This window comes from Alexandromys fortis, unplaced genomic scaffold (genome assembly GCF_014885135.2).
Source record: "Alexandromys fortis isolate MF-2015 unplaced genomic scaffold, M_Fortis_MF-2015_v1.1 scaffold_70, whole genome shotgun sequence".
Lineage (NCBI taxonomy): Eukaryota > Metazoa > Chordata > Mammalia > Rodentia > Cricetidae > Alexandromys > Alexandromys fortis.
In genome coordinates, this window is record NW_026067955.1 from 1,088,827 (window position 1) to 1,110,700 (window position 21,874).

Consider the following 21,874-nt stretch of genomic DNA (forward strand, 5'->3'; position numbering starts at 1 on the left):
CCTTAGCTTTGGAAACAGAAAGGAAATCTGGTTAAGCCAAAATTGTTTAAAGTTCAGGCTGGGTGTGCTGGTGCACACCACTTGGAGAGAAGATTACCTTAAGTTTGATACCAGCCTGGTCTACATAGCAAGTTCTAGGCCACCCAGGGCTCTATAGTAAGACTCCCATCTTAAAAAGCCAAAAACCAAAATGAGACTGACTCTCCTCATCCCTGTCCATTCAGCTGTTCTCAGAGGAATCGTTCATGGCGGTGGGGACGCCATCTCTTCTCGGAACTCAAGTCAGCTGGGTGGATCTTCCCATATGGTTCAGGAGGGAACTGTGATCCTCAGAACACAATGACTGGGGTAAACTTAGAGTCAACCTTGTATACTGGGCATTGTCAGACCGTATCCTGGAAAGGGGATTTCCCTGTTTCCCAAAGATGGTCTCCGAGGCTGGGGACAGCACTGGGCCAAAGACAGCATGCTGCCTGCCTCACTTGCAAGCCTCAGGGGCATCTATCCTGAGTCTTTATTGGTGAGGCTCTCAGAAGTCACCTTCTTAGGCTAGGGAGTCACCAAACTCCTGTGGGGGCAAATGACAGTTCCCGTGACAAGCTGCGGGTCCGAGTGAGACAACTTTAGAAGGTCTCATGTCTTGAGAGATTCTCAACACATCAGTCATCGACGATCCTCTCTTCTAGTATCCCCTTGCCTCTGTAAGCAGGGGACCCAGGCCAGACACTGGGGTGAACTTCCCAGCCTCAGAGTTCTTCCTGAATGTTCAGATTTATTATTCCTAGTTCTGAGGTCTGGGCTATCTCCTTGCCCGAATGCTGGGGACTGAGGTCTGGGCTATCTCCTTGCCCGAATGCTGGGGACTGAGGTCTGGGCTATCTCCTTGCCCGAATGCTGGGGACTGAGGTCTGGGCTATCTCCTTGCCCGAATGCTGGGGACTGAGGTCTGGGCTATCTCCTTGCCCGAATGCTGGGGACTGAGGTCTGGGCTATCTCCTTGCCCGAATGCTGGGGACTGAGGTCTGGGCTATCTCCTTGCCAGAATGCTGGGGACTAGAAGACTGTGGACAGAGGACAAAGGAGTGGGGCTGATGTCACCTTCCATCTCCTTCCTCCCATGTACATTACTGACTTCAGGAGTGGGGACTTGACTGGCCATGTCAGGTGTTCATATCTTATGTCCCAGTCTTGGCCAGTGGGTCCCAACTCAGTGTGAATGAGGACAAGGGATGGTGGTGGAAAGGCCCACGGGGGTAGCTCCTTTCCTAAAGCTGTGCTGGGCACCCTTGGCTCAGAGGCTGGAACCCTGCCTGTACTGCATCGGCTCCTAGCTCTGCCCTGGGAGCAGAAGGCAAGCTCAGATTCCAAGGGCTGTCCCAGTGGACTAGCCTTAAAGATGGCAGAAGTAAAGCCTGGCTATAGGATCTCTTCAGGGGTCCAGCCCAGATCCTTGCCTGTTACCACAGGGCCTCATAGCTGGGCCTTGGCTCTATTTTTGCTGGGCACGCAGACCATCCTCCGAGTTCCCAGCCACAGTTCTGAGCTAGTTTTTGGATCAAATTCCTCCAACACCTTCACAGCACCCAGAGGGCTGTCCATGGGGTCTCAAGATGTCTGGGAAGACGGGGTCACATCCGCCTGCCCCCCCTCCTAGTCCCCTTCTTGTGGGAACAGGAGAGGAATTCTACCCTTTATCCTTTCCAGAGATAAACCCCACAGCTTTCTGAGGATGCCACTGGTGCCACTGAAGGCCAGGGAGGTGGACTGGGGTTCCGGTGCAGAGCTCTGCATCTGAGTTCTGGTCCTGGCTCCACTGCCGTGGGTCCAGACTTGTTCCTTAAACACTCCCTCCACTAGCGGTGCCCTGTAGTTAACGGCACCAGATAGGGTGAGGTGGCTCTGTTCATTCCCAGGGCTGAGGAGAGGGCTGGACCCAGGGCTTCTGGGGCTTTCACAGTGCAGTGTGAGGGTGCTCGGTCAGAAGAGGCTCCGAGGAGAGAAGGGGTGCACAGAACAGGCCACAGTGGAGCCTGAAGCAGTATTTGCAGGTGTGGAGACTAGCAATAGCTGAGGCGGGGAAGGGAAACTGGCCATCCTGGAAATGAGAAAAAGGGAGACCTCAAGAAGAGACAATGCCCGCTCCCACAAGGGACAGTGCCAGGGGAAGTCACTCTCCTGGCAGGAGACCACCAGCCCACAAAGCTGGATGTGGCATTAAGTCTGAGATGTGTGCGTGTGGGGGTGGGGGAATGTTGAAATAGGAGAGGCAGGGCTGCGTCCCCGGCACCCGGCCGCCCACATGGCTAGTTTATACCCAGAAATAATTACACGGAAACTGTATTCTTTCAAACACTGCCTGGCCGGCTAGGTCCAGTTTCTTATTGGCTAGCTCTTACATATTGTTCTAACCCATTTCTAATATTCTGTGTAGCCCACGAGCTGGCTTACCAGGGAGGATCTTAACCTGCGTCTGTCTGGAGCGGGAGAACCATGGCGACTCCTCACACAGCTTCTTTTTCCCAGCATTCTCCTCTGTCTACTCCGCCTACCTAATTTTCTATCCAATAAAATGGGCCAAGGCAGTTTCTTTATTAATAAGAAATCACTCCCACATCATTTCCCCTTTTTCTGTTTAAACAAAAAAGAAAGGCTTTAACTTTAACATAGTAAAATTACATATAACAAAACAGTTATCAAGTAAGAATTACAGTTACAATATTTATATCTATTTTATCTCTTATCATAACTAAGGAAAACTATAACTAACCATTCTTCAACTCCATCAAAGACTCCAGAAGGATATAATATTACCTATCAAACAAGAAATAAGAAAACTCTAGAAATGACAGAGACATCTCGCTGCCTGGACAGTCACCCAAAGTTCCTCTGTACCGTTGGGGCATCCATCTTCGGCCTACAGGCCCATAGTATCCAGCAGACATTCTCATCAAGCAAGAAATTCCAAAGACAGTTCAGTCACTTTTTGCTGTGTCCTGCAGAATGTCTCACAGACTCTTTCATGAAGCAGGAACCCCAAAAGGTCATCTCACCTTTAGGCAAGTTCAGCAGTCCTCTCTCTGCGGGTTCTCTGTGTCCAGTTTATGCAACAGTCCAGGCAAGAGCAGTTTCTTGCCCAAATGGCTATCAAACTCCATAAGGATTCTCTTCGATGCCCATCTTCCTCTTGAAATAGATTGGTGCTGCCAGGAGCAAATGTGTCTCATTGTCATGAAAAACCCTAAGTTATTAAAATATCTTAAATGCCATATTCTGCAGCCTTTGAAAGATATGAAGAATGCCTATCTAACTAAAATATCTCTCTATATATCTAGAAAATCTAACTAACATGACTACAAGCTTAAGTATTAGCGATGATTATCCATTAACAACCTATATTTCCTAATTATACATTACATTTTTAAATGAACTACACAATCACAATACCTTAATCAAGATCAAAAATACATATACATATAACAAAATTGACCTTAAAATCCATACCAATGCAAATTATTCATATCTATATCATATCCCCCTTTAAATGTAAAAGAACATTTATAAACAATATTTGGGAACATGGGCGTAGTTTTTTCTCTACAAACTGCTTCCTGCTGAATAGGGGCGTCGTTAATTAGGTTGTTCATGATATAACCTGTGTGCTAGTTTCATCTCAGTTGGCAATTGAGCGAAGCAATTTTTTGAGGGTGTTCACAGCAACCTTTCAGGAGGGCGTGGTCTATCATACCAAATCGGAATAGATGCAATCCACAGGGTCTCATCCTCTGCAAAAACAAAAGAAGACCCTCTCCAAAGCATCATATCCTTAGACCCAAATTTTGAAATCGTAATACCCTTATATCCATTTTGGTTTAGCTTGGCAGCCCATGTAACGAAATGTCTCTCTGTACTTAGCTCCTTCACAGTCAAAAATTTTAAAGAAAACACAATGTACATAATCCAGACTCTCTGTGAATTTTCCATTTTTACGTGGCTTATTTTTCTTTATTTCTTTTAATCTATAACTCTCTGTACTTCTGTACTCTGTCTCTTTAAAGACTTTACCCTTTTTCTTTTTAAGACATTAACTTTATTCTTTATATTCTTTTTCTTCTCTTTCCCAAGCCTACGTACATTTATCCAACAGTGTCTGAATCTGTTTTATTGTGAATCTGTAATTTCTTTACTATACAGGAGCATTTCTTAAAATGTTAAGCATTTCTTAAAAACTTAAGTTGCACCATTTACAGGTAATACGGTACTGCCTGTGTCCTGCCCAGTCTAAACCTTAACTGCACGGTTTTAAGGTAATTACGGTAGTTCCTGCCTGAGATCAGCACAGTTCAGCATGGAGCAGCCGCTCCTGCCTCAGAGTCATTTGGTGCCCCTGAACCATTCACAGTTTCAGGCACACAGCAAGTCCACATTGGAGCCGCACTCAGCAGTTTAACTCTGAGACTGAGTGTGCAGCACAGAAACTCTTTTCATCCAAGTTACAGCCAAATCTGACATGCAGAGCACTGCGCAGTCTGAAAATGCGTCTCTGTATAGCGGCAGGAATCCGCCATGCTCTTCCGCCTGCCTAAGCTTGATTCTGCCTTCTGCCCAGGTGCAGGCGGGGAGCTCTGAGCCATCTGCACGGTCTCAGAGCACTCTCCTCCGATCCCAAGCGGAACACAAACATCCAGTCCCATAAAAGCCTTGAAATGCTTTAAAGCCAGAGTTCATGCTGGCAGCACAGCCCCCAGGAAGCCGCGCTTTAAAATGATGTAGCTTATTTTTCTGCTGTTGTTGCTGAATCAGGAATCTCTCTACAGCACGCCACCAACAAAACAGCAAAAATCTGTGTTAAACTCTCTCTCCCTTATTTTTAAGCCTTCTCAGGTTTTTAAGTGGATTTAGCCCATCACGTCTGGGCGCCATCTGTTGAAATAGGAGCGGCAGGGCTGCGTCCCCGGCACCCGGCCGCCCGCATGGCTAGCTTATACCCAGAAATAATTACACGGAAACTGTATTCTTTCAAACACTGCCTGGCCCGGATAGTTCCAGTTCCTTATGGCTAGCTCTTACATATTGTTCTAACCCATTTCTAATATTCTGTGTAGCCCACGAGCTGGCTTACCAGGGAGGATCTTAACCTGCGTCTGTCTGGAACGGGAGAACCATGGCGACTCCTCACACAGCTTCTTTTTCCCAGCATTCTCCTCTGTCTACTCCGCCTACCTAATTTTCTATCCAATAAAATGGGCCAAGGCAGTTTCTTTATTAATAAGAAATCACTCCCACATCAGGGGAATCTAAAGGGACCGCTGTAGATTCTAGCTGACCAAGTTTGGCCTGCATTGCAAACTCTGGGTTTCACACAGAAATCTAGATTTCAACACAGTGGAGACAAACCCCAGTTTCCCCAAATCAGAAATCAGTAGGCGGTTGTTCCGGTGGGGGTGTGCTCTGAGGGAGCCAGGGCCCTTGGCTTTGCCAGGCTCTGCTACACAATATGACATCACACAGCAATGACCTCAGGATTATGTCACAGGTCTGGCCCTGAAGGGGTGGACTTTGGAATTGTTAGTGAAGCCCCTTCTGAGGGAAGCTGTGTGGCTGGGTGGAGAGTGTCACACACAGGGAAGAGGCAAGGACAGGTGGAGCTCTTAACAAAGTTAAGAGGGAAGCCCAAACTCCCAGCTGTCTACGGTGTCTGGGGAGGGAGTAGCCCGGTAGGCATTCAGCACATGCTCAGTAAGAAGCTGTGGAGCCTAGGCATCCGTGACCCATGGACTCCAGAAAGAGCTCTCCCTGCCCTGCTCCTTGCCCTTTCCTCAAGCATGCTTGCTTCTGTTGGGCAGCATTGCCCTCCAGGCTGATTCTCAGGAGTCTGGTGTCCTGGAGAGAGTCCTACTGTCAGGGGCTGAATGAATGTTCAGTGCAGAAGGAGACCTCAGGGGCCTTGTGCTGGGCCGGTGGGGGAACATCTGGAAAGAATGCTCCTAACTACAGTCTGGCTGGGGTGGGGTGTCCCAGGCCAGCCCTACTTTATCCACTGCTACCAGCTGTGTTTACAGCCCTGGGACATAGGGAGGTTCTTACAGAACAAAAATTTGGAGGCTGTGAGTTTCGGAAGTGAAACCATATGGAGAGCAGGTGTGGGCAGGAAATTAAGTAAGCTACAGGGCTGGGGCCTTGCAGGATGATGGAGTCCCAGGGCCCACCCAGGATCTACTCCCCAGCCTTGTCTCTCTCCCCAGGGCCTCCTTCTGGGAGACAAGGAGCCTTGATCTCTTCTAGAGTCAGAGGTCAGATGGGAATTGGTACCTTTGTCTGCTCCACTCTACAGCCTGATTGTCTCCTCAGCCCAGTCCCTCACTGTTCAGGGCTTCAGCCTTCTTGGCTACTTTGAAGGGACAATGTCACTTCCCCCTCCCCCCCAGGGCCCTGTGGTTAGGAATGTATAGGGAACTGGATCGTTGGTGTGTTTAAAATAGAACAAAGTTACTCATGAGGTCTGCTTTCTTCCTGGGACTCTCCCTCAAGTATGGTCACTATTAGTGTTAGTTTTGCTAAGTTCAACTCTAGAGTAGCCGAGGCAGAGGTCACCTATGAGTCATCCTGGACTTCTAACTTCTCTGCTCAGATTCTTGCCCTCTGTGACTTATTGGCCAATGCAGGGCAGGTAGGTTCAGAGCACAGGCTGGGTCTCCCATCTACTGTGAGACCACAAGGATCCTAGAAACACCCTGAACTGTAAGATGAGGCCTGAAAACTACACACTCTCTGGGTGCATTCATCTTAAACATGCAGTTCTTAACTCTCTGCTTGCTGGGACCTCTACTGTCTACTTCCAATGTCCTTTCCAAGTAGTCACAAGGGTCGGGACCATCTGTGACCAAGATCAGGCTCAGTGTGGACCAGGGTCGGGCCTCACGCCTGCCTATGACTAACTGACTAACCCTGACCTGTTTCTCACCCTCAGCTCAGCTCAGCGAGGCCAGGCCTGGACCTCCCAGGCTGGCTCTGCCCCACTCATTAGCTCAGGGCAGCAGGCAGCCAAGGCAGCAGCTGCCAGCACTGGCAGTCCTTCCCCAGCCCTTGGCCAGGAGTCAGAACTCACAGGCCATCTCCTGGTGCTCCCTGATACGGCCCATTGGGGTACCCCACCTGTCAGGTCCATTGCCTTCCCGGTCCATGCTGGACTGTGACTGACAGGTCTGTCTGTGCCAGGCTGGGAGATAGGTACTGGACAAGTTAGGGGAGACCTGGGGCCTGGCACTGGTCCAGCAGACCTGGGTGTGGAGTCTGCCTTGTGCAATACAGTGAGGGTTCTAAAGAACAGACAGTTTCCCAGGCAAGAGAGAAAGCCAGCCTACTAGGCCTGTACCAACATGGAGGCCAGCATTCATATCCTGGTCCATGGAAAGACCGAGACTTTGAAGACCAAGGACTAAAAGGCAGGGGCAGTGGGCCAGACTCTGGGTCTTTCTGACCCCAGTTTGATTTCTTTCTACTACCCTGAACCTTTTGTATGGTGGGTTTCATGTGCCCAGCGTGAGTGAGCTAGCTGAGGAGTCCTTACCCTGTATTTTGCGCTGGACCTGCCAGCATCGCCCTGGTTCTACCATCCTCAGGACTCTTCAGACACTCCCACATGAGGCATTCGGGCATGAAGATGTGAAGTAACTTTCCCAAAGTCACACAGCAAGTGAGAACAGTGTTACATACAGACACATACATACATACATACATACATATACACATACAGCAATTACTAGCTTCCAGCTTCCTACATCACATGGGTTTTGTAATGGGGAAAGAACAGTGAGCAAAAGAGACCTAATACCCTGGTGGTTGCTCTTAGAATCAGTAAGACCTGATGAACAGAAAGTAACTAATGATACGAAGCCAGAGCTGTATCACCGTGGAAGTTTATAGTACTGCGGAGGTAGGCAATGGGGAAAAGCTGGCCTAGGAGATCAGGGGTCTCATAGGAAGGCAGAGCTGTATCACCGTGGAAGTCTATAGTACTGCGGAGGTAGGCAATGGGGAAAAAGCTGGCCTGGGAGATCAGGGGTCTCTTTTTGGAGGTGAGGTTGGAAGAGGAATACAAAGGCTTGGGGTGTGAGGGAACAGGTAAGGACTGGAGGATGCCTATTATGGCTGGGGCAAAGATAGAAAAGGGGAGTCCTGCTGCTGGGAACCTGAAAGAGCCAACTAGTGAAGACTCAGCCATACTGGGCCTGGAGTTCTCTTCGTCTGGGAACAGTAAGGAGCCATGGGGTCACTTTTGGTAATCTGATGCCACAACAGCAAAGGGAAACCTCCCTTAGAAGGAACTTGGCAAATGAGCAAGATTAGATGTACCTAGAACAGGTGAGAAAGCATAGTGGCCTGTTGGGTGGTGGAGAGACATGACCAAATTCAAGAGATGAGGGGAGGGGGCTTTGGTGCTCTAGGACATAGATAGACTGGATGGGCCAGGATGGGATTCTTGATGTCAGGACGGGCACGAGACGGCATGGAGATTATCAGAAATGTGTAGCCTTGGAGGAAACAAGGTGGGCCAACACTTAATGCTGTGCAGTAGGCAGGTGGAGCAAGGCCACAGAGGAAGTGTGAGTAAGGTATCTAAGAGCCAAGAGAAGAAAGGGCTCGAAGGACAGTGAGTGGTCACCAGGGACTAGTGTGTAGTGGCATTTCATTTGTATTTTAATAAAGTTGGTCTGAAGATCAGAGAGTAAAACAGCCTCATTGGTCAGCCTTGCAGACCAGGCAGTGGTAACACACCTTTAATCCCAGTAGCCACACTAGTTGCCATAGAAACCAGGCGGTACATCCCTTTAATCCCAGGGGTGCACACCTTTAATCCCAGAACTAGAGATGATTATAAAACAGGAGGAGACAGCTCTCAGACATAGTCTCATTCTGAGATTCCTGGAGGCAGGATCTCTATTTCTGACTGAGGTTGAAGTAAGAGTCAGTGGCTGTCTGTTTTGCTTTGTAGATATTCAGGTTGAACCCCAATATTAATCATGTATCACTAGAGTTACTGGGGGACCGTACAGATGAGATGTCCCTTGGATGTAGTTGAGGTACTGTGCCCACAAGGAACTAAAGAGAGAATTGTTGCCATGGGGTGGGATTGGAAGGTGGCTTGAATAGAGACTTGCAGAACCAAAAAATAAGCCACTGAACCTAGTTGGCTAGATAGCTGTGGTAACTGGACTGGCTGGGGCTAATGTCTACAGAGGGGTAAAGTGACCTGAACCCTTGGCAGCTCCCACTACTGAAGCAGATGAGTGAGCAGCTTGAGGTTCGTGTTCTACCCAGTACCTCAACTATAAATCTGCTTACTGGAAGAGCAATAAAGCCAAAGAAGATAGAAGAAATCTCAGATAAGGACCCAGAGTCCCCACCCTGACCTGAGGTGGGCCAACATGGATAGGCAGAACTCAGTAAGCCAAGCTGGATGACTAGACACAGGACATCAGAAAGCAAAGTAAAAATGCTTGTAGTAAGAAGTTATATATGGAGTAAGAAATATATATATATATCCTGACCTAATTGGGGTATCATTGGAAAGTAAAAAGAATATATTTTAGAAATATATAGAAGGATTTGACATACTTACCTACTATGAACGATACCATGCAATCAAGCTAACACACCTACCCCTTCACAGTTATCCTTTTGTGTGTATGTGGTGGGTGTGCCAAAAACTCACCACATTAAAGTCTACAACGCAATATTAACTACAGTTGCCGTACTGTAGAGTAGATCCCCAAATGTATTCACCTTGTAGGTAGATGTTTGGACTCTCTGACATCTCCCTATTTTCCCCCTCCCTAGATCCTGGCACCATCCTTCTACTCTCTGTTTTGCGAATTCAACAAGATTCCACATTAAAAGAAATAATGTGGTATTTCTCTTTATACATCTGGCTTCTTTAACTTAACATTATGCCTTCCGTGTTAGAGGAAGTTACACATGACACGTGTATGTATGTGCATATGTGTGTATGTGTGAATGTGTGTGCATGTAATTTCCCCATTCATTGATGGGCAGATGTTTAAGTTTATTCCATCTCTTCATGTGATGATGCTATAATACAGGGATGCAGACATTGCTTCACGCTACTGACTTCATTTCCTTTGGATATGTATACAGAGGTGGGATTGATCTACACTAATCCTATTTTTAATGTCTGAGGAGCATCCATGGTGTTTTCCACTGTATGAATCTGCATTTCTAGCCATAGTGTAGAGCGATTTCCTTTCTTCCACATTCTCACCAATATTTGCAATTTTATTGCATTTAATTAATTAACCATTAATTTTGTTTATCTGAGTGTTCATGGTGTGGAGTGGCACATGGGCCATGGTGTCTGTATGGTCAGAGAATAACTTGTGGGAATCAGTTCTCTCTTATATGTGGGTTCCAGGGTTGAACTCCAATTGTCACACTTGGTGACAAACACTTTTACCTTCTGAGTCATCCCAAGTGCCCCTGTTTTGGCTACTTCTTGTCTTTCTGATAACAACCCACTTAACGGGTATGGGTGGGATGGCCTTCAGGTCCTGACTTGGACATCTTAGGTGATAAGCAATGCTGGACACCTTTTCCTGTCACCTGTCACCGAGTTATCTGCGCTTATTTAAGAGAGTCTTGTGCAGTGTGGGCTAGTTTTGAGTTCACTGCAGAGCCAAGGATAATAGCCTTGAACTTCTGATCTTCCCCAGTGGCCAAGTGCTGACAAGCTAGGTTTGGCCGGGGATCAAACACAGGGTGTGGTATATGTTAGGCAAGCACTCTATCTTGGAGCTATACTTCTAGGCTCCTCTGCCTCTTATTGCTTTGGTTTTCCTTGTTGTTGTTGTTTTGAGACGGGGCCTCATTTTGTGTCCCTGGCTGCTCTGGAGCTCATTTTATAGACCAGGCTGTCCTGAACTTCCTGAGATCTACTGGCCTCTGCCTCTTTGTATCTGGGATCAAAAGTGTGTGCTGCCTTATCAGGGCCCTTTTTCAAAATCCAGTTGGTTTTTCTGGTACTGGAGGGTGTAGCTCTCCATACGCTCTGGGGGTTGGCTCCTTGTTAGATGTGTGGTGTGCACGTGTTTTAGCCCATTCTGTTTCTTCAAGTCAGTGGAGGTTTTGCTTTGCTGCACGGAGCCTTTAAACTTCTTGTCACCCACTTGTTTATTTTGCTTTCATTGCTTATACTTTTGATGTCAAATTAAAAAAAAATCATTGCCAAGACCAATGTAAGGATCCTAGGGGAAGCTGTTTACTTGTAGATCTTAACAGTTTCAGATTTTACATTCAAATGTTTATAATTAAAAAAACACACACATTGAAATATCCATATGAGAAAAGATTTTAGTGGACTTTCTTATTGCATACTTTGTTGTTCTATATTGTAATCATTTCTGGGAAGACGACAAACTCTTCCTGGGGTCTAGGGCCCAACTCTAGAGACCTGGGAGTTCTTGTTCCTCCCTGTGGGAGTCCTACCTGGGGCTGGGGGTTAGCACTGAAAGCCAGCTCTAGGTCCTGGCAGCTGGGCCTTCATTCCCAGAAGCCCTCCCTTCTTCTTTTCATTTGCATCTCATTAGCACCACTCGGAGCTGCTGGCAGCTCAGCCTGGAGCTCTGGGACCAGGCTGGAGCCTGGCACAGACCCTGCTCCCGTCATGAAAAAGGAAGCAGGGATGCATGCCTCCCACTTTTTACACTGCATGCTGTGCTGGTGGGTCAGAGGAACCAGGATGTTCTCAGCGCTTCACACTCCTATCCAGGCTCATGTCCCCTAGACTCCCCTCCCTTGCATGTTCCTATGGCAACAGGGTGATGGGGCAAGGGTCTTGGAGCAACACAGCCATCCAGCTACCCTCCCCTTCACAGCCCGGCTGGATTGGTGACAAGCAGGGCCTCAATCTCCTGAGATGATCAGTGATAATTGGTTTATGGAAATAGCTGAGAAGCTGAGGGACATTTCTCAATAGAAACCAACCTCCCGCCAAGCAGCTTTCCGCCACCTGTCCCTTCCCTGCTTAAGAAATGGAGTTGGGGGAGGGGAGGGCAAAAAGCTGGGCTGGGGCTAGTGGGGTTTTTCTGGGCCAACCAGGCAAGAGCTTCTTCACCTGTTGTTCTTCAGCACAGCCTCTCGTGGGAGAGGGGGTGGGAGAAGGGCTGCTTGTCATCTTAGTCAAGTTTTGCATCCTAGGTCCATTAGTCTGTGACCATGTTGGGTGCACGGCTGGAGAAATGGAGAATAAGACCTGAGATCTGCAAGAAGCCTCTGTTCTGGGGACAGACTAGAGACACACGTGTGTTGCCGTTGCTAGGGGATCTACCCTGGTAGATCTGACTGCCTGGAGGAGGAGGCAGGAAGAATGCTTTGAAGGTGAAGAATCAGTGTTGTGTGCAGGAGGGCTGGGGCAGGCATTCTCCAAAGGGACTGAGCAGTGGGTGGGAAGTGCCTGGTGCAGGCAGGGGTGCAGGCAGGGGTGCAGGCAGGGACTAAGACAGAGGTGCAGGCAGGGAGGTGTCAGGTAGAACTGTGGGAGATTGCAGAAGCCAGAAAGCCCCCATTCTAGCATAGTAGTAATGCCCCTCCAGAGGGAAAGCTGGCTGGCTATGGTGTTGCCTCATATGCTCTTTGAGGAGAAATGAGGCTCCTGAGGTGGGCAGCAGACATGGCATAGCAGGCCCTGGTCACCAGGCTAAACAACAATGGAGAGAGAGAGAGAGAGATTCATTAAAGAACGAGAAGTCCCATGGCAGAAATGGGCAAGGGCCCACAGAGGTGCCTGCAAGCAGTATAACCTCTTGGGATCCCCAAAAGCCAGGAGAGGCAGACCCCAAGTCTTTCTGTGGCAGGAGAGTAAGGATGGACTTCAGAAAGCTGCATAAAGACTGAAGCCGCCAGAGAGCCCATTGGTAAAGAAACACTGGAAGCCATTCCCTACCCAGGCTTCATGTAACACACAGGACTCCAAAAAAAAAAAAAAAAAAAAAAAAAAAAAAAAAAAAAAAAAAAAAAAAAAAAAAAAAAAAAAAAAGCCTGTTCCATACATGATGGGATGTAAATGACCAGTAGAAGATAACAAGTCCATGCTGAGTTTTTCCATGATTGCCTTTCCAGCTCTCGAACACATTCCCATTCTTAGGAGTGCTGTTTCTATTGTATGTGCCCTTGTTCTTTTTTCTTTTTCCTTAAGACAAACTTCAGATGTCCTAGAACTCAGATCTGTGCTTATAGCGGGTCCCCTGACCATCCACGTCCCACACTGAGCCCAGCATAGGCACCACAGACATGGACCTTGCCCTGGGGAGGTCAGGCCCTGCTCAGTCCTGACAGCAATTACCACACAGCAGGGAACAGGACAGGCTTCTCATTTGTACAGCCTTAGTATGATACCTCTGGGTACCACAGTCCCTTCAGGAGTTCAGCTTCCAGACATTCATCAGCTGGTTTCTGTTTCCAGACCCAACCTCACCTCTAACCCTGCTTCCGTAGCAACTTACACCATCACATAGGGCCTTGGATCAGAGCCGTCCTTGCTGGCAGGAAGGTCAGTAGCTCCATGCAGAGTGACCACAACAGTCTCCTTATTACAGGGAGCCAAGTAGCTGGTGTCAGGATCTAGGTCCGGAGAGGTATCCAGGGGTTCCACTGGTTCTCCAGGAACCTGTAGGGAGAGCCAGGGCTAAGCACACTCATCTGACGGAAAACTCCCTACCATCACCCATAACCTCTACCAAGCATTTGGAAGCTTTTGACATTATAATTTTGGCTAAGGAACCAACCATGCATTTAATTATAAAACAAACAAAACATCAGGAAGAAATTTTATAAAACCTGCCGATGGTGGTACACATGTATATTCCCAGTCCTCAAGAGGTAGAGGCAGGAGGACCAAAAGGATCAAAAGTTCAGGGGCATCTTTAGCTACTTTAGTTTGAGGCTAGCCTGGGTTACATGAGACCTTGTTGCCAAAGAACAAGTGCATCAGTTGGTTCACCCTTTGCTGTGTTAGCCCGATGACCCATGGCGGAGTCCAGAAACCCCTGGGGAAGAGAAAACTGACTCGACAATGGTTTCCTTCTGATCTCCACATGCACCTGCTGTCACACACACACACACACACATACACACACACACACACACGATAAAATACAAATAATAAAATTGAAAAAATACAAGTTTTAGGTTTTAAGTAAGTCTATGCTATGATTTTGTGTTGAGCTGTGTTCACCAAGACTCTTGGCTGCAAGAGGCTGGATATAGGTTGTAGTCTGGAGGCTGGATAGGTATGACTGTCTATTCCTTCTAGTACCTTCTCCCCTCTGTAGCATTACCCTGCTTCCTGAACCACAGAAGAGTAGCCCATGAAGCCATTTTCCTCCCTACCTCTGCCTCATACACTGTCTATCCTTTGGGGTCTCTCTTGCGCTTCTTCCCTAGCCTTTGGTATGCCCCTGTTGCAGGCACAGTCTCCCTTAAGCTTCTGCGGGTACCTCTGTCTGTAACTCCTCAATGCCACCTGCTCCTCAGGTCCTAGCATCTCATGTACATCCTATGGGACAATGAGGGCTGGGGCCCGACAGAAACCTCCTGCCTCCTAGCACGGGAAAAGGAAACAGCATGGTTTAGCCTTGGGAACATTTGTGAAGGCTGCTTAACTCGATTTTCAGGGCCTTGGCACTGCATGGGTGACCCCAACAGGAGCCACAACTCCCTTATTCATCCCCAGTTGACCCCCGCACCGCAGCCTTTGTCCTGGTATTCCCTTTGCCTGGGCGGCTCTTTCCAGAAGACTCCAAGCCCACATCCCCTGCCACGTCCCTCTCTTGCTGCAGGCTGCAGTCCCTGCCTAACAAGTTGTCTCATTAGGAGGTGAGAACAGGGCTTCCCAGCCTTAGACACCCCAGTTCTGCAGACTCCTCCTCTGCCTATGACTGAGGACTGAACTCCCTCCCTCCCCCAACAGGACCCAGCAGGGCCTGTCACCATCTGCAGAGGTGTTGATGAAAGTTACCCATCCCTCTGCATAGTAAGGGAGGGTGGAGGGGAGGTACCCGCCCCCCTCCCGCATGGTAAGGGTAGGTGTAAGGGAGGGGAGCCCGGCTAGGTGGAGCATTCACAGACCAGGGCCTCCCCGAAGTCAGAGGACTTCCTTCTAGCACACTGTTCTCACTGTGTGCCCGGCCACAGTGCGGTCACCCAGCCCATTTGCTTTCCTGTGTTCTGTGCTTCACGTGTGTGCTTCATGTGTGTGCTCCATGTGTGTGCTTGAGGCCAGCTGCTAAGCAGGCACCTCCTGATGAGGCCTGAAGGCATGCAGCCCATGACGATGCTGGGCCTAGGGCCTGGGAGGCTGGGCCCAAGGTATGGCCTGTAGGGGGCAGAGGCGTGATGAGCCTGGACTGCCCCCTTCCCTTTGCCTCTTTCCTACCTTATGGTGTCCTGTCCTTGCATCAGGACCAATGTGATCTGCCTTTCTCTGCCCTGGTTACACTGAAGAATTTGTGGAGGAATATAACTATATATATATTATAACCTAATATAACCATATATACATATATATTATAATCTAATATAGGTCATATATATGGTTATATGGTGAGGAGGAATTGTGGGTTAAGATGCTCACCCTGGGCAGAGAATCTTTCTCCACGAGAGCAGAACTCCATGCTCATCACAGCCTCTCAGGCCCCATTCTCACTCACCCATGCAGCGCTGTTAAGATACAGAAATCGGCAGACTACAGTCTCACAGACCACAGACAATGGGCTGGTGGTAAGCACAAAGCCTGCCAGTTTCCAAGCAGAGTTCCCTTGGCCACCCCTTAGGGCTCGGGCCCTGGGCAGGCTTGCAAGCTGCTAACCCCAACGTCTTGTCCATCCTTGCAAACAAACTTGTCCTCCACAAACCAACAATAGTCAGCAGATGTCCTTGAGAATCCCAGAAGGCTCATTGCTTTGGGACACTATTGGAGGTCTGAGGAAGGAGTGGGGTGTGAGGGGGCGATGGACCCAGCAGCTGACAAGTCAGGCTTCAGGCAGCCCTGCCAGGAAGAGGGAAGAGACAGACTCACTCCAGCCTGTCTGCTCTTCCAGCAACCTGGAGAGACATGGAACGCTAAGAAGCCCATCTCTCTCTCCCAGAAGGGTCCATATCTGAAAGCACCCCAGCTGAAGAAGCTGTCCCTCAAGAGCGACGCTGAACTGAGAGGGTCTTGGGACTCTGATATGCCATTTGGGCAAATTATTAGGCTCTGGTTGATGTTGGGCTTTAAAAAAAATGGTCTCTCAGGCCAGTGAGATGGCTCAGCGGGCAGAAACTCCTGCAGCATAAGCCTGACAATGTGAGTCAGATCCCTGTGACCCACACACAAAGTCAGATGAGGTGTCATGCGTCTGTAATCTTGGCACTGCTAAGACAAGATGGAGACAAGAAAACTGCCCAGAAACCCACAGGTCACTACCCTGGCATGTAGGATGGGCAGAAACGACAAGAGCGCTCTTGCTTTAGAACATGGTAGGAGAACACCAGTTTCTAAAAGTTATCCTCTGAACTCTGCACACACACACACACACACACACACACACACACACACACTCACACATACCACCCAGTCACCACCACCACTGCCAGCAGCAGCAACAGCAGCAGCAACAACACGAAAACCAGAACTTCACAATCCTTCTAGCTTTGATGACCAACCTTGCCCGGGCACTGGGATAGCTGGTAAGGCCCCTTTCTACTAAGGAAAAGGACTCAGGATATGAGACCTCTCCCCTCTTTTCATGCTTCTTCATGCAGGCTCCTTTTCTGGGTTACTATGCCTGCCCCTAGGGCTTGCAGCCCTAGGGATTGACTGGAGACAGGAAGAAGTCGCAGTGTCTGACGCAGAAGCGCCTTTTTCGCACTATGACCCAGGGCGGTGGTGCAGTTTTCACACTCTGACCTAAGGCGGCGGAGCAACTCAGTGGGAGAGCACATACAGAGCATTTCCAAGGCCCCAGGCTGGATCATCAGCACCACAGACACAAAAAAATATGTTAAAAGTCAGAACTCATAAGAAAGATAATTTATAGGTTTGAGTACAGTTTTTAAAAATGCAGGCTGGGGAGAGAGCTTGCAGGTAGAGAGCCTGCCTGGCATGCACCAGGCCCTTGCATTCAATCATGGGGAGGGAGGCCTTACAGTATTGATTATAACCAGGCTTGGTGACTCATGCCTGGGATGCTATTTGTCCCTTAGGAAGCAGAGGAAGGAGAATCACCACAAATCTGAAGGCTTCCCTGGTCTGCATATTGAGTTTGGGGCCAGCTATGACCACATAGTGAGGCCATGTACCAGAAAGCAAAGGAAAAGAAAAAAAAGATGGAGAGAAAGCTGCATAATAAAACAATATTTCTAACAATCAAAGAGCACTGAAATTTAGAAATATTACTCCAGTTTTTAAAAAAGTGATGAGCTGAGCAATGGGAAAAGAAGTAGAATGAGGGAGCTGGCTTGGCATGGCTGGGGGGTGAAGGGTCCGCTAGCACAACCTCATTGAGCACCCACTACATGGCAGGCATTCGTCTGAGCACCAGATACATGGTAATAATCAACAAAACCTGAAAAAAACACGAGGAGCAGAATTCAGATCCCAGCACCCACATAAAAGCTGGGCACGTGGCAGCCTGACTCCATGATCCCAGCACTGATAGGGTTGGGGCTATAGAAAAGCATCCTATTTCTCCGGAGCTCATTGGCCAGCCCGTTTAGCCAATCAGTGAGCTCCAGGTTCAGTGAGAGACCCTGACTCAAAATACAAGGAGCGTTTCAGGGCTCTGGTCCCATCCCCATAGGTTCTTGTTTTCTTCCACAAATCTTCATCGAGCACTTCTCTGTCCTGTGCACTATCCGAGTGCAGGGGATACATCAGTGATCAAAGCAGGCTGCCCCTCCATCCCTTCTTTGCAGAAAGTCCAGATCTGTGTTCAAGATAAAGGCAAGGATGAGGCAAGAGAAGAGAGAGCCATACAACCAAGGATTGTATGGTGGCCAGTGGGCAACATTAGCAGGCTCGCAGGCAAGAGCATGCCGAGGTAGCAACCACCTTTGAGAACACTGCGTTTCATCTCTGAGAGCCTCAGAGAACAGGATATCTAAACCACAGCTCTTTACAGCAGTGACTGAAGCCCAGAGAAGGAGCACCTTTGTCACCATGGGAGAACAAGGACAAGCTCACCCAGCTGTGACAGCTGCTGGTCCAGCCTCACCTTTGTCTTTTGCCGTCCCATCCTCTTGGGGGCAGGAGCGCTCACTTAATGGTCTTGGGAGTTAGCATCAGCACCATGCTTGGCAGCTGACCCAGGTGCCTTGAGTCTCTGTCTGTCAGCGTGGTCCCATGGGTGCCATACACTGACTTTGGGGTCTGGACTGGGTAGGGGAAATATGAGTGGGTGTATGCAATCTGGGTATCTCTCAGAAGTGAGAGATTTTGTGGGTGGAGGTGCTTGGGGGTATTTGGGCCATGGCCAGCTAAGCAGAAAGTTAGGAAATTGATTCCTGGCACCCTCAGGAGGTTGAAGTGGGGTGATCCTTGCTCTGCCCAGTCCTGGGAAAGTACAGAGTTTCCCATTCAGCCTGATCACCTAGGCAACACTGTATGACATCACAGGACAGAATCAGTCACACAGATACACTGCAGCAGGGTGGAGTCAGAAGCCCTCTTGTCCTTCCTCAGAGCTACCTGATGTCCCCGTCCCTGATTTCCTGTTCCTGACGCCTGTAACTGGCCCTCAGTCCCTTGTAGTTCCTCTCACAGCCTAGAGACCCAAACACTGTTCTCAGAGAAGCGTCCATAAAGAGAATAAAAAATAATTCTCTTGAATCAGTAGCCATCTAGCCTCTGGGTAGAGTCTTTCTTCTGTCTGGCAATAAACATAGGGTTGGGGAGATGGCTCAGTTGCTAAAGTGCTTGCCTTGTAAGCAAGAGGGCCTGGGTTCAGATCCCTAGCACCCATGTGACAATCAGGGCATGGCTGTGTGCATCTGGAAACAGCACTGGGAAACAGTGGTGGTAGATCCTGAACTCGCTGGCCATCCCAGCCAGTGAGTGAGGCCCTGATACAATGAAAGAATCCACCTCTGGCCTGAGACTGAGGTGCCTCTCATTTGCACCCCAGATCTTTTCTTCTTTTTCCACTCTGCTCTGTGCCTCAGTAGGTGATCCTCGGCCATGACCACACTGGGCTTCCCTGAGGGGTCTGCAGGGATCTGGGGAACTTCATCCAGGTATCCAAGAGCACCCAGGCTGCTGTTCCGGGAAGCTTGCCCTTTGGGCTGAGTTCATGTTCCTAACTCTTGCCCTTCAACCCTGGGGTCACGAGGTTGCTTGGAATGACACGTCCTTCTCGTCCCTCTTAAACCTGAGGCAGCTGCTACGTGAGCCATTCCTGTAGGCCTGTGCTCGTCCCTGACATCCTGTAATTACCTCGTCATCATCCTCTCCCTGGCACCTTTGTACACCCCAGCATTTAACGAACACACACTGAGTGGGGGCTCTTGCCAGCTTCTTTATGTGACTGCCTCAGTTAAGCCTCACAGTATGATCCTCAGAAACAACCTTTGTCATTCTCTTCATCAAATGAGGAGCAGGTGCTCTGAGGAAACCGACGGGCTGGAATTTGAATCCAGGGCTGCTGGTTGGGAAGTCTGTGAGCATGGTCAGCAAGCCTGGCGGCCTCTCCCTTCCATTTGGGAGAGGGAGTTCGCATTTTCCTTACTTCTCTTTCAGGAGAACATGGACAGGGTTAAGACCAGACACGAATGTTTGTGGGTTGTTTTTGTTGTTATTGTTGTGTGCTGGGGATTGACCCTAGGTTATGGTAGGCAAGCCCTCTGTTATTGACCACCCCTCAATGCCCTCTGAACTTTTGAATGGACAAACAGATGGCTCGGTGACTGTACAGCTACTGGCGTCCCAGAGGAGCAAGCTGGCATGTCTTGGAGGCTCACCTGAATAGTGGCATGGCATCTGAAGGCGGCCACTGCTACCCAACGCTAACAGATATCTTGTCCCTGCCTCCTTCTGGGAGGCTCAGGACATCTGAGCTGTGGCCAGTAGTATTAATGCAGCCCTGTTCCATTTTTGGTCAAGCCCTGTGGATGCAGGTTGTGTGACAAGACCTATTGGCCATGCTGGCCACAGTTAGCAGTGGAGGGTCAAGGAGGCTACTCCTGTCTCCTGTCAGTTCCTCAGTATGCAAAGGAAACCTTAGTAAATGGTAACTGGGCTGAACTGGTGTGTTCATGTCTTGGTCCAGACCATCTCTGTGATAGTTTCTATGATTGTGTCTTTGTGGTCCCTTGTTCTAGTGGCCGCTAGACCCCAGGACAATTAGACCAAACACTAGCAAGTAAGCAGGAGAGATGTTAGCCACAAAATACACGACATCTTGAAATCTGTGGGGCCCACCTTTAGCCCTGGTTTTCTGTAGTCACTTTGAACTTAGCAACCCCAGTGTCCTCATCAGCTAAGTAGCTGTGCTGGCTGACTCCACGCGGAGGAACAGAGAGTGTTAGACAAGACAATGGGGGCCAGGAGGAACTGGGCATCCCAGAGAAGGGTTTCCTCTCATGTCTACCAGTTTGTGTGATGGAGAGCACCCATGGCCCTGCCTTTGTCTCCAGCAAATACAGGGCTGACCTCAAAGAGAGTGGTATTCACGTTGGGGGCTTCCATCTGCTTAGCAGGCACGTTGATTGATTGCCTTATTGGAAGATTCTTCTCAGTGTTGAGTAACCAGAGCGCCCATCTAAGGCAGCTTAGGTCCCACTGCCAACTCATAAATCACTTTGCTAAAGATGCAGCGTGGCTTTTGAACATTTTTCTTCGAAGAGAATCGATAACTCGTTAACAAGCGATTGAATAAAGGGTAAGCGAGGAAGCTACCCTCTATTGCCTTCCATTAGGAAGGGGCAGAGGTGGCAGGTGCCCGGCCAAGGTGGGGGCGTCTGTTCAGCGGAAGGCTGTGGGTCAGCCAGTCTTCAGCATGTTTCTGTGTCTGTTCAGTCTCACCTCTTCCACCAGTCTGGCCTGTATGCCCCGAGAATGTCCTCCTCTCTTCCGTCCAGCCCTATTTCATACCTATCCTCCACCCACCCCTGAGCAGGCAATGGTCTCTTCAGCCTTGGGGACTATATATACAAATATATATGTATGTATATATATACTGCTCCGTCTGTCTGGTAGTCCTTCCCCAGCTGAAGTCACAGACAGTTATCCACCACCAATTCTTCCCTGAAACCTGACCCCACTCCCTTTCCCACATAATTGTATCAGACCCACAACCCATAACCCTGCCCTGCAGAGCTCATGACCCACTATCTACTTCCTTAGGACAGGGTTTGTCTCCCTTGAGGGCAGGGACCATGCCTGGGGAAGCTACATCTCGTGGGACAGCACAGCACACAGTCTGTATCGGGTAGGTGCTTCGTGAGTGAGGAGTGACGTCAGCATTGAAGACTTTTCTCCCCTCTTCTGCGTTAGCCTGGGAGAGTGATGTCTGTTTCTCTAGTGTTGTATCCTTTGGTGCCTCTCTCCCCACAAGAGTCTCAGAAAAATGACTACCGTTTAGTGGATACCTAGAAGGTCACAGAATAGTTCTATGCACTTTGTATAGATTAATCCTCTCTGTAGTTGCTATTGGTTTACTGTTGTTTTGAGACAAGTCTTTGCTATGTAGCCCTGGCTGGCCTAGAACTCCCTATATAGTCCAGGCTGGCCTTGAACATGTGGTATTTCTATTGCCTTTGCTCTCTGAGTGCTGGGATTACAGATGTGTGCTGCCATGCCTGGTTCTGTAGTTCTCATTTTAAAGAC

General features: G+C 48.9%; 2 protein-coding genes and 1 long non-coding RNA gene across 3 annotated transcripts in view; 1 reads left to right on the plus strand and 2 right to left on the minus strand.

Annotated features, from left to right (window-relative positions):
* Positions 1–21,874, minus strand: part of Ccdc33 (coiled-coil domain containing 33) — a 100,896-nt gene that overhangs the window by 67,615 nt on the left and 11,407 nt on the right. Inside the window, exon 3 of the mRNA XM_050151813.1 lies at positions 13,515–13,678. Coding sequence (XP_050007770.1) covers positions 13,515–13,678 — 164 coding nt within the window. The remainder of the gene's footprint in view (positions 1–13,514; positions 13,679–21,874) is intronic.
* The window catches only part of Stra6 (signaling receptor and transporter of retinol STRA6), an 82,376-nt gene that overhangs the window by 14,526 nt on the left and 45,976 nt on the right, over positions 1–21,874 (plus strand). The window lies entirely within an intron of this gene.
* LOC126507432 (uncharacterized) lies at positions 2,341–13,002 on the minus strand. The gene is made up of 2 exons (XR_007593524.1): positions 5,136–13,002; positions 2,341–2,464 (listed from the first exon to the last, which is right to left on the minus strand). It is a non-coding gene; the product is annotated as an uncharacterized lncRNA (long non-coding RNA).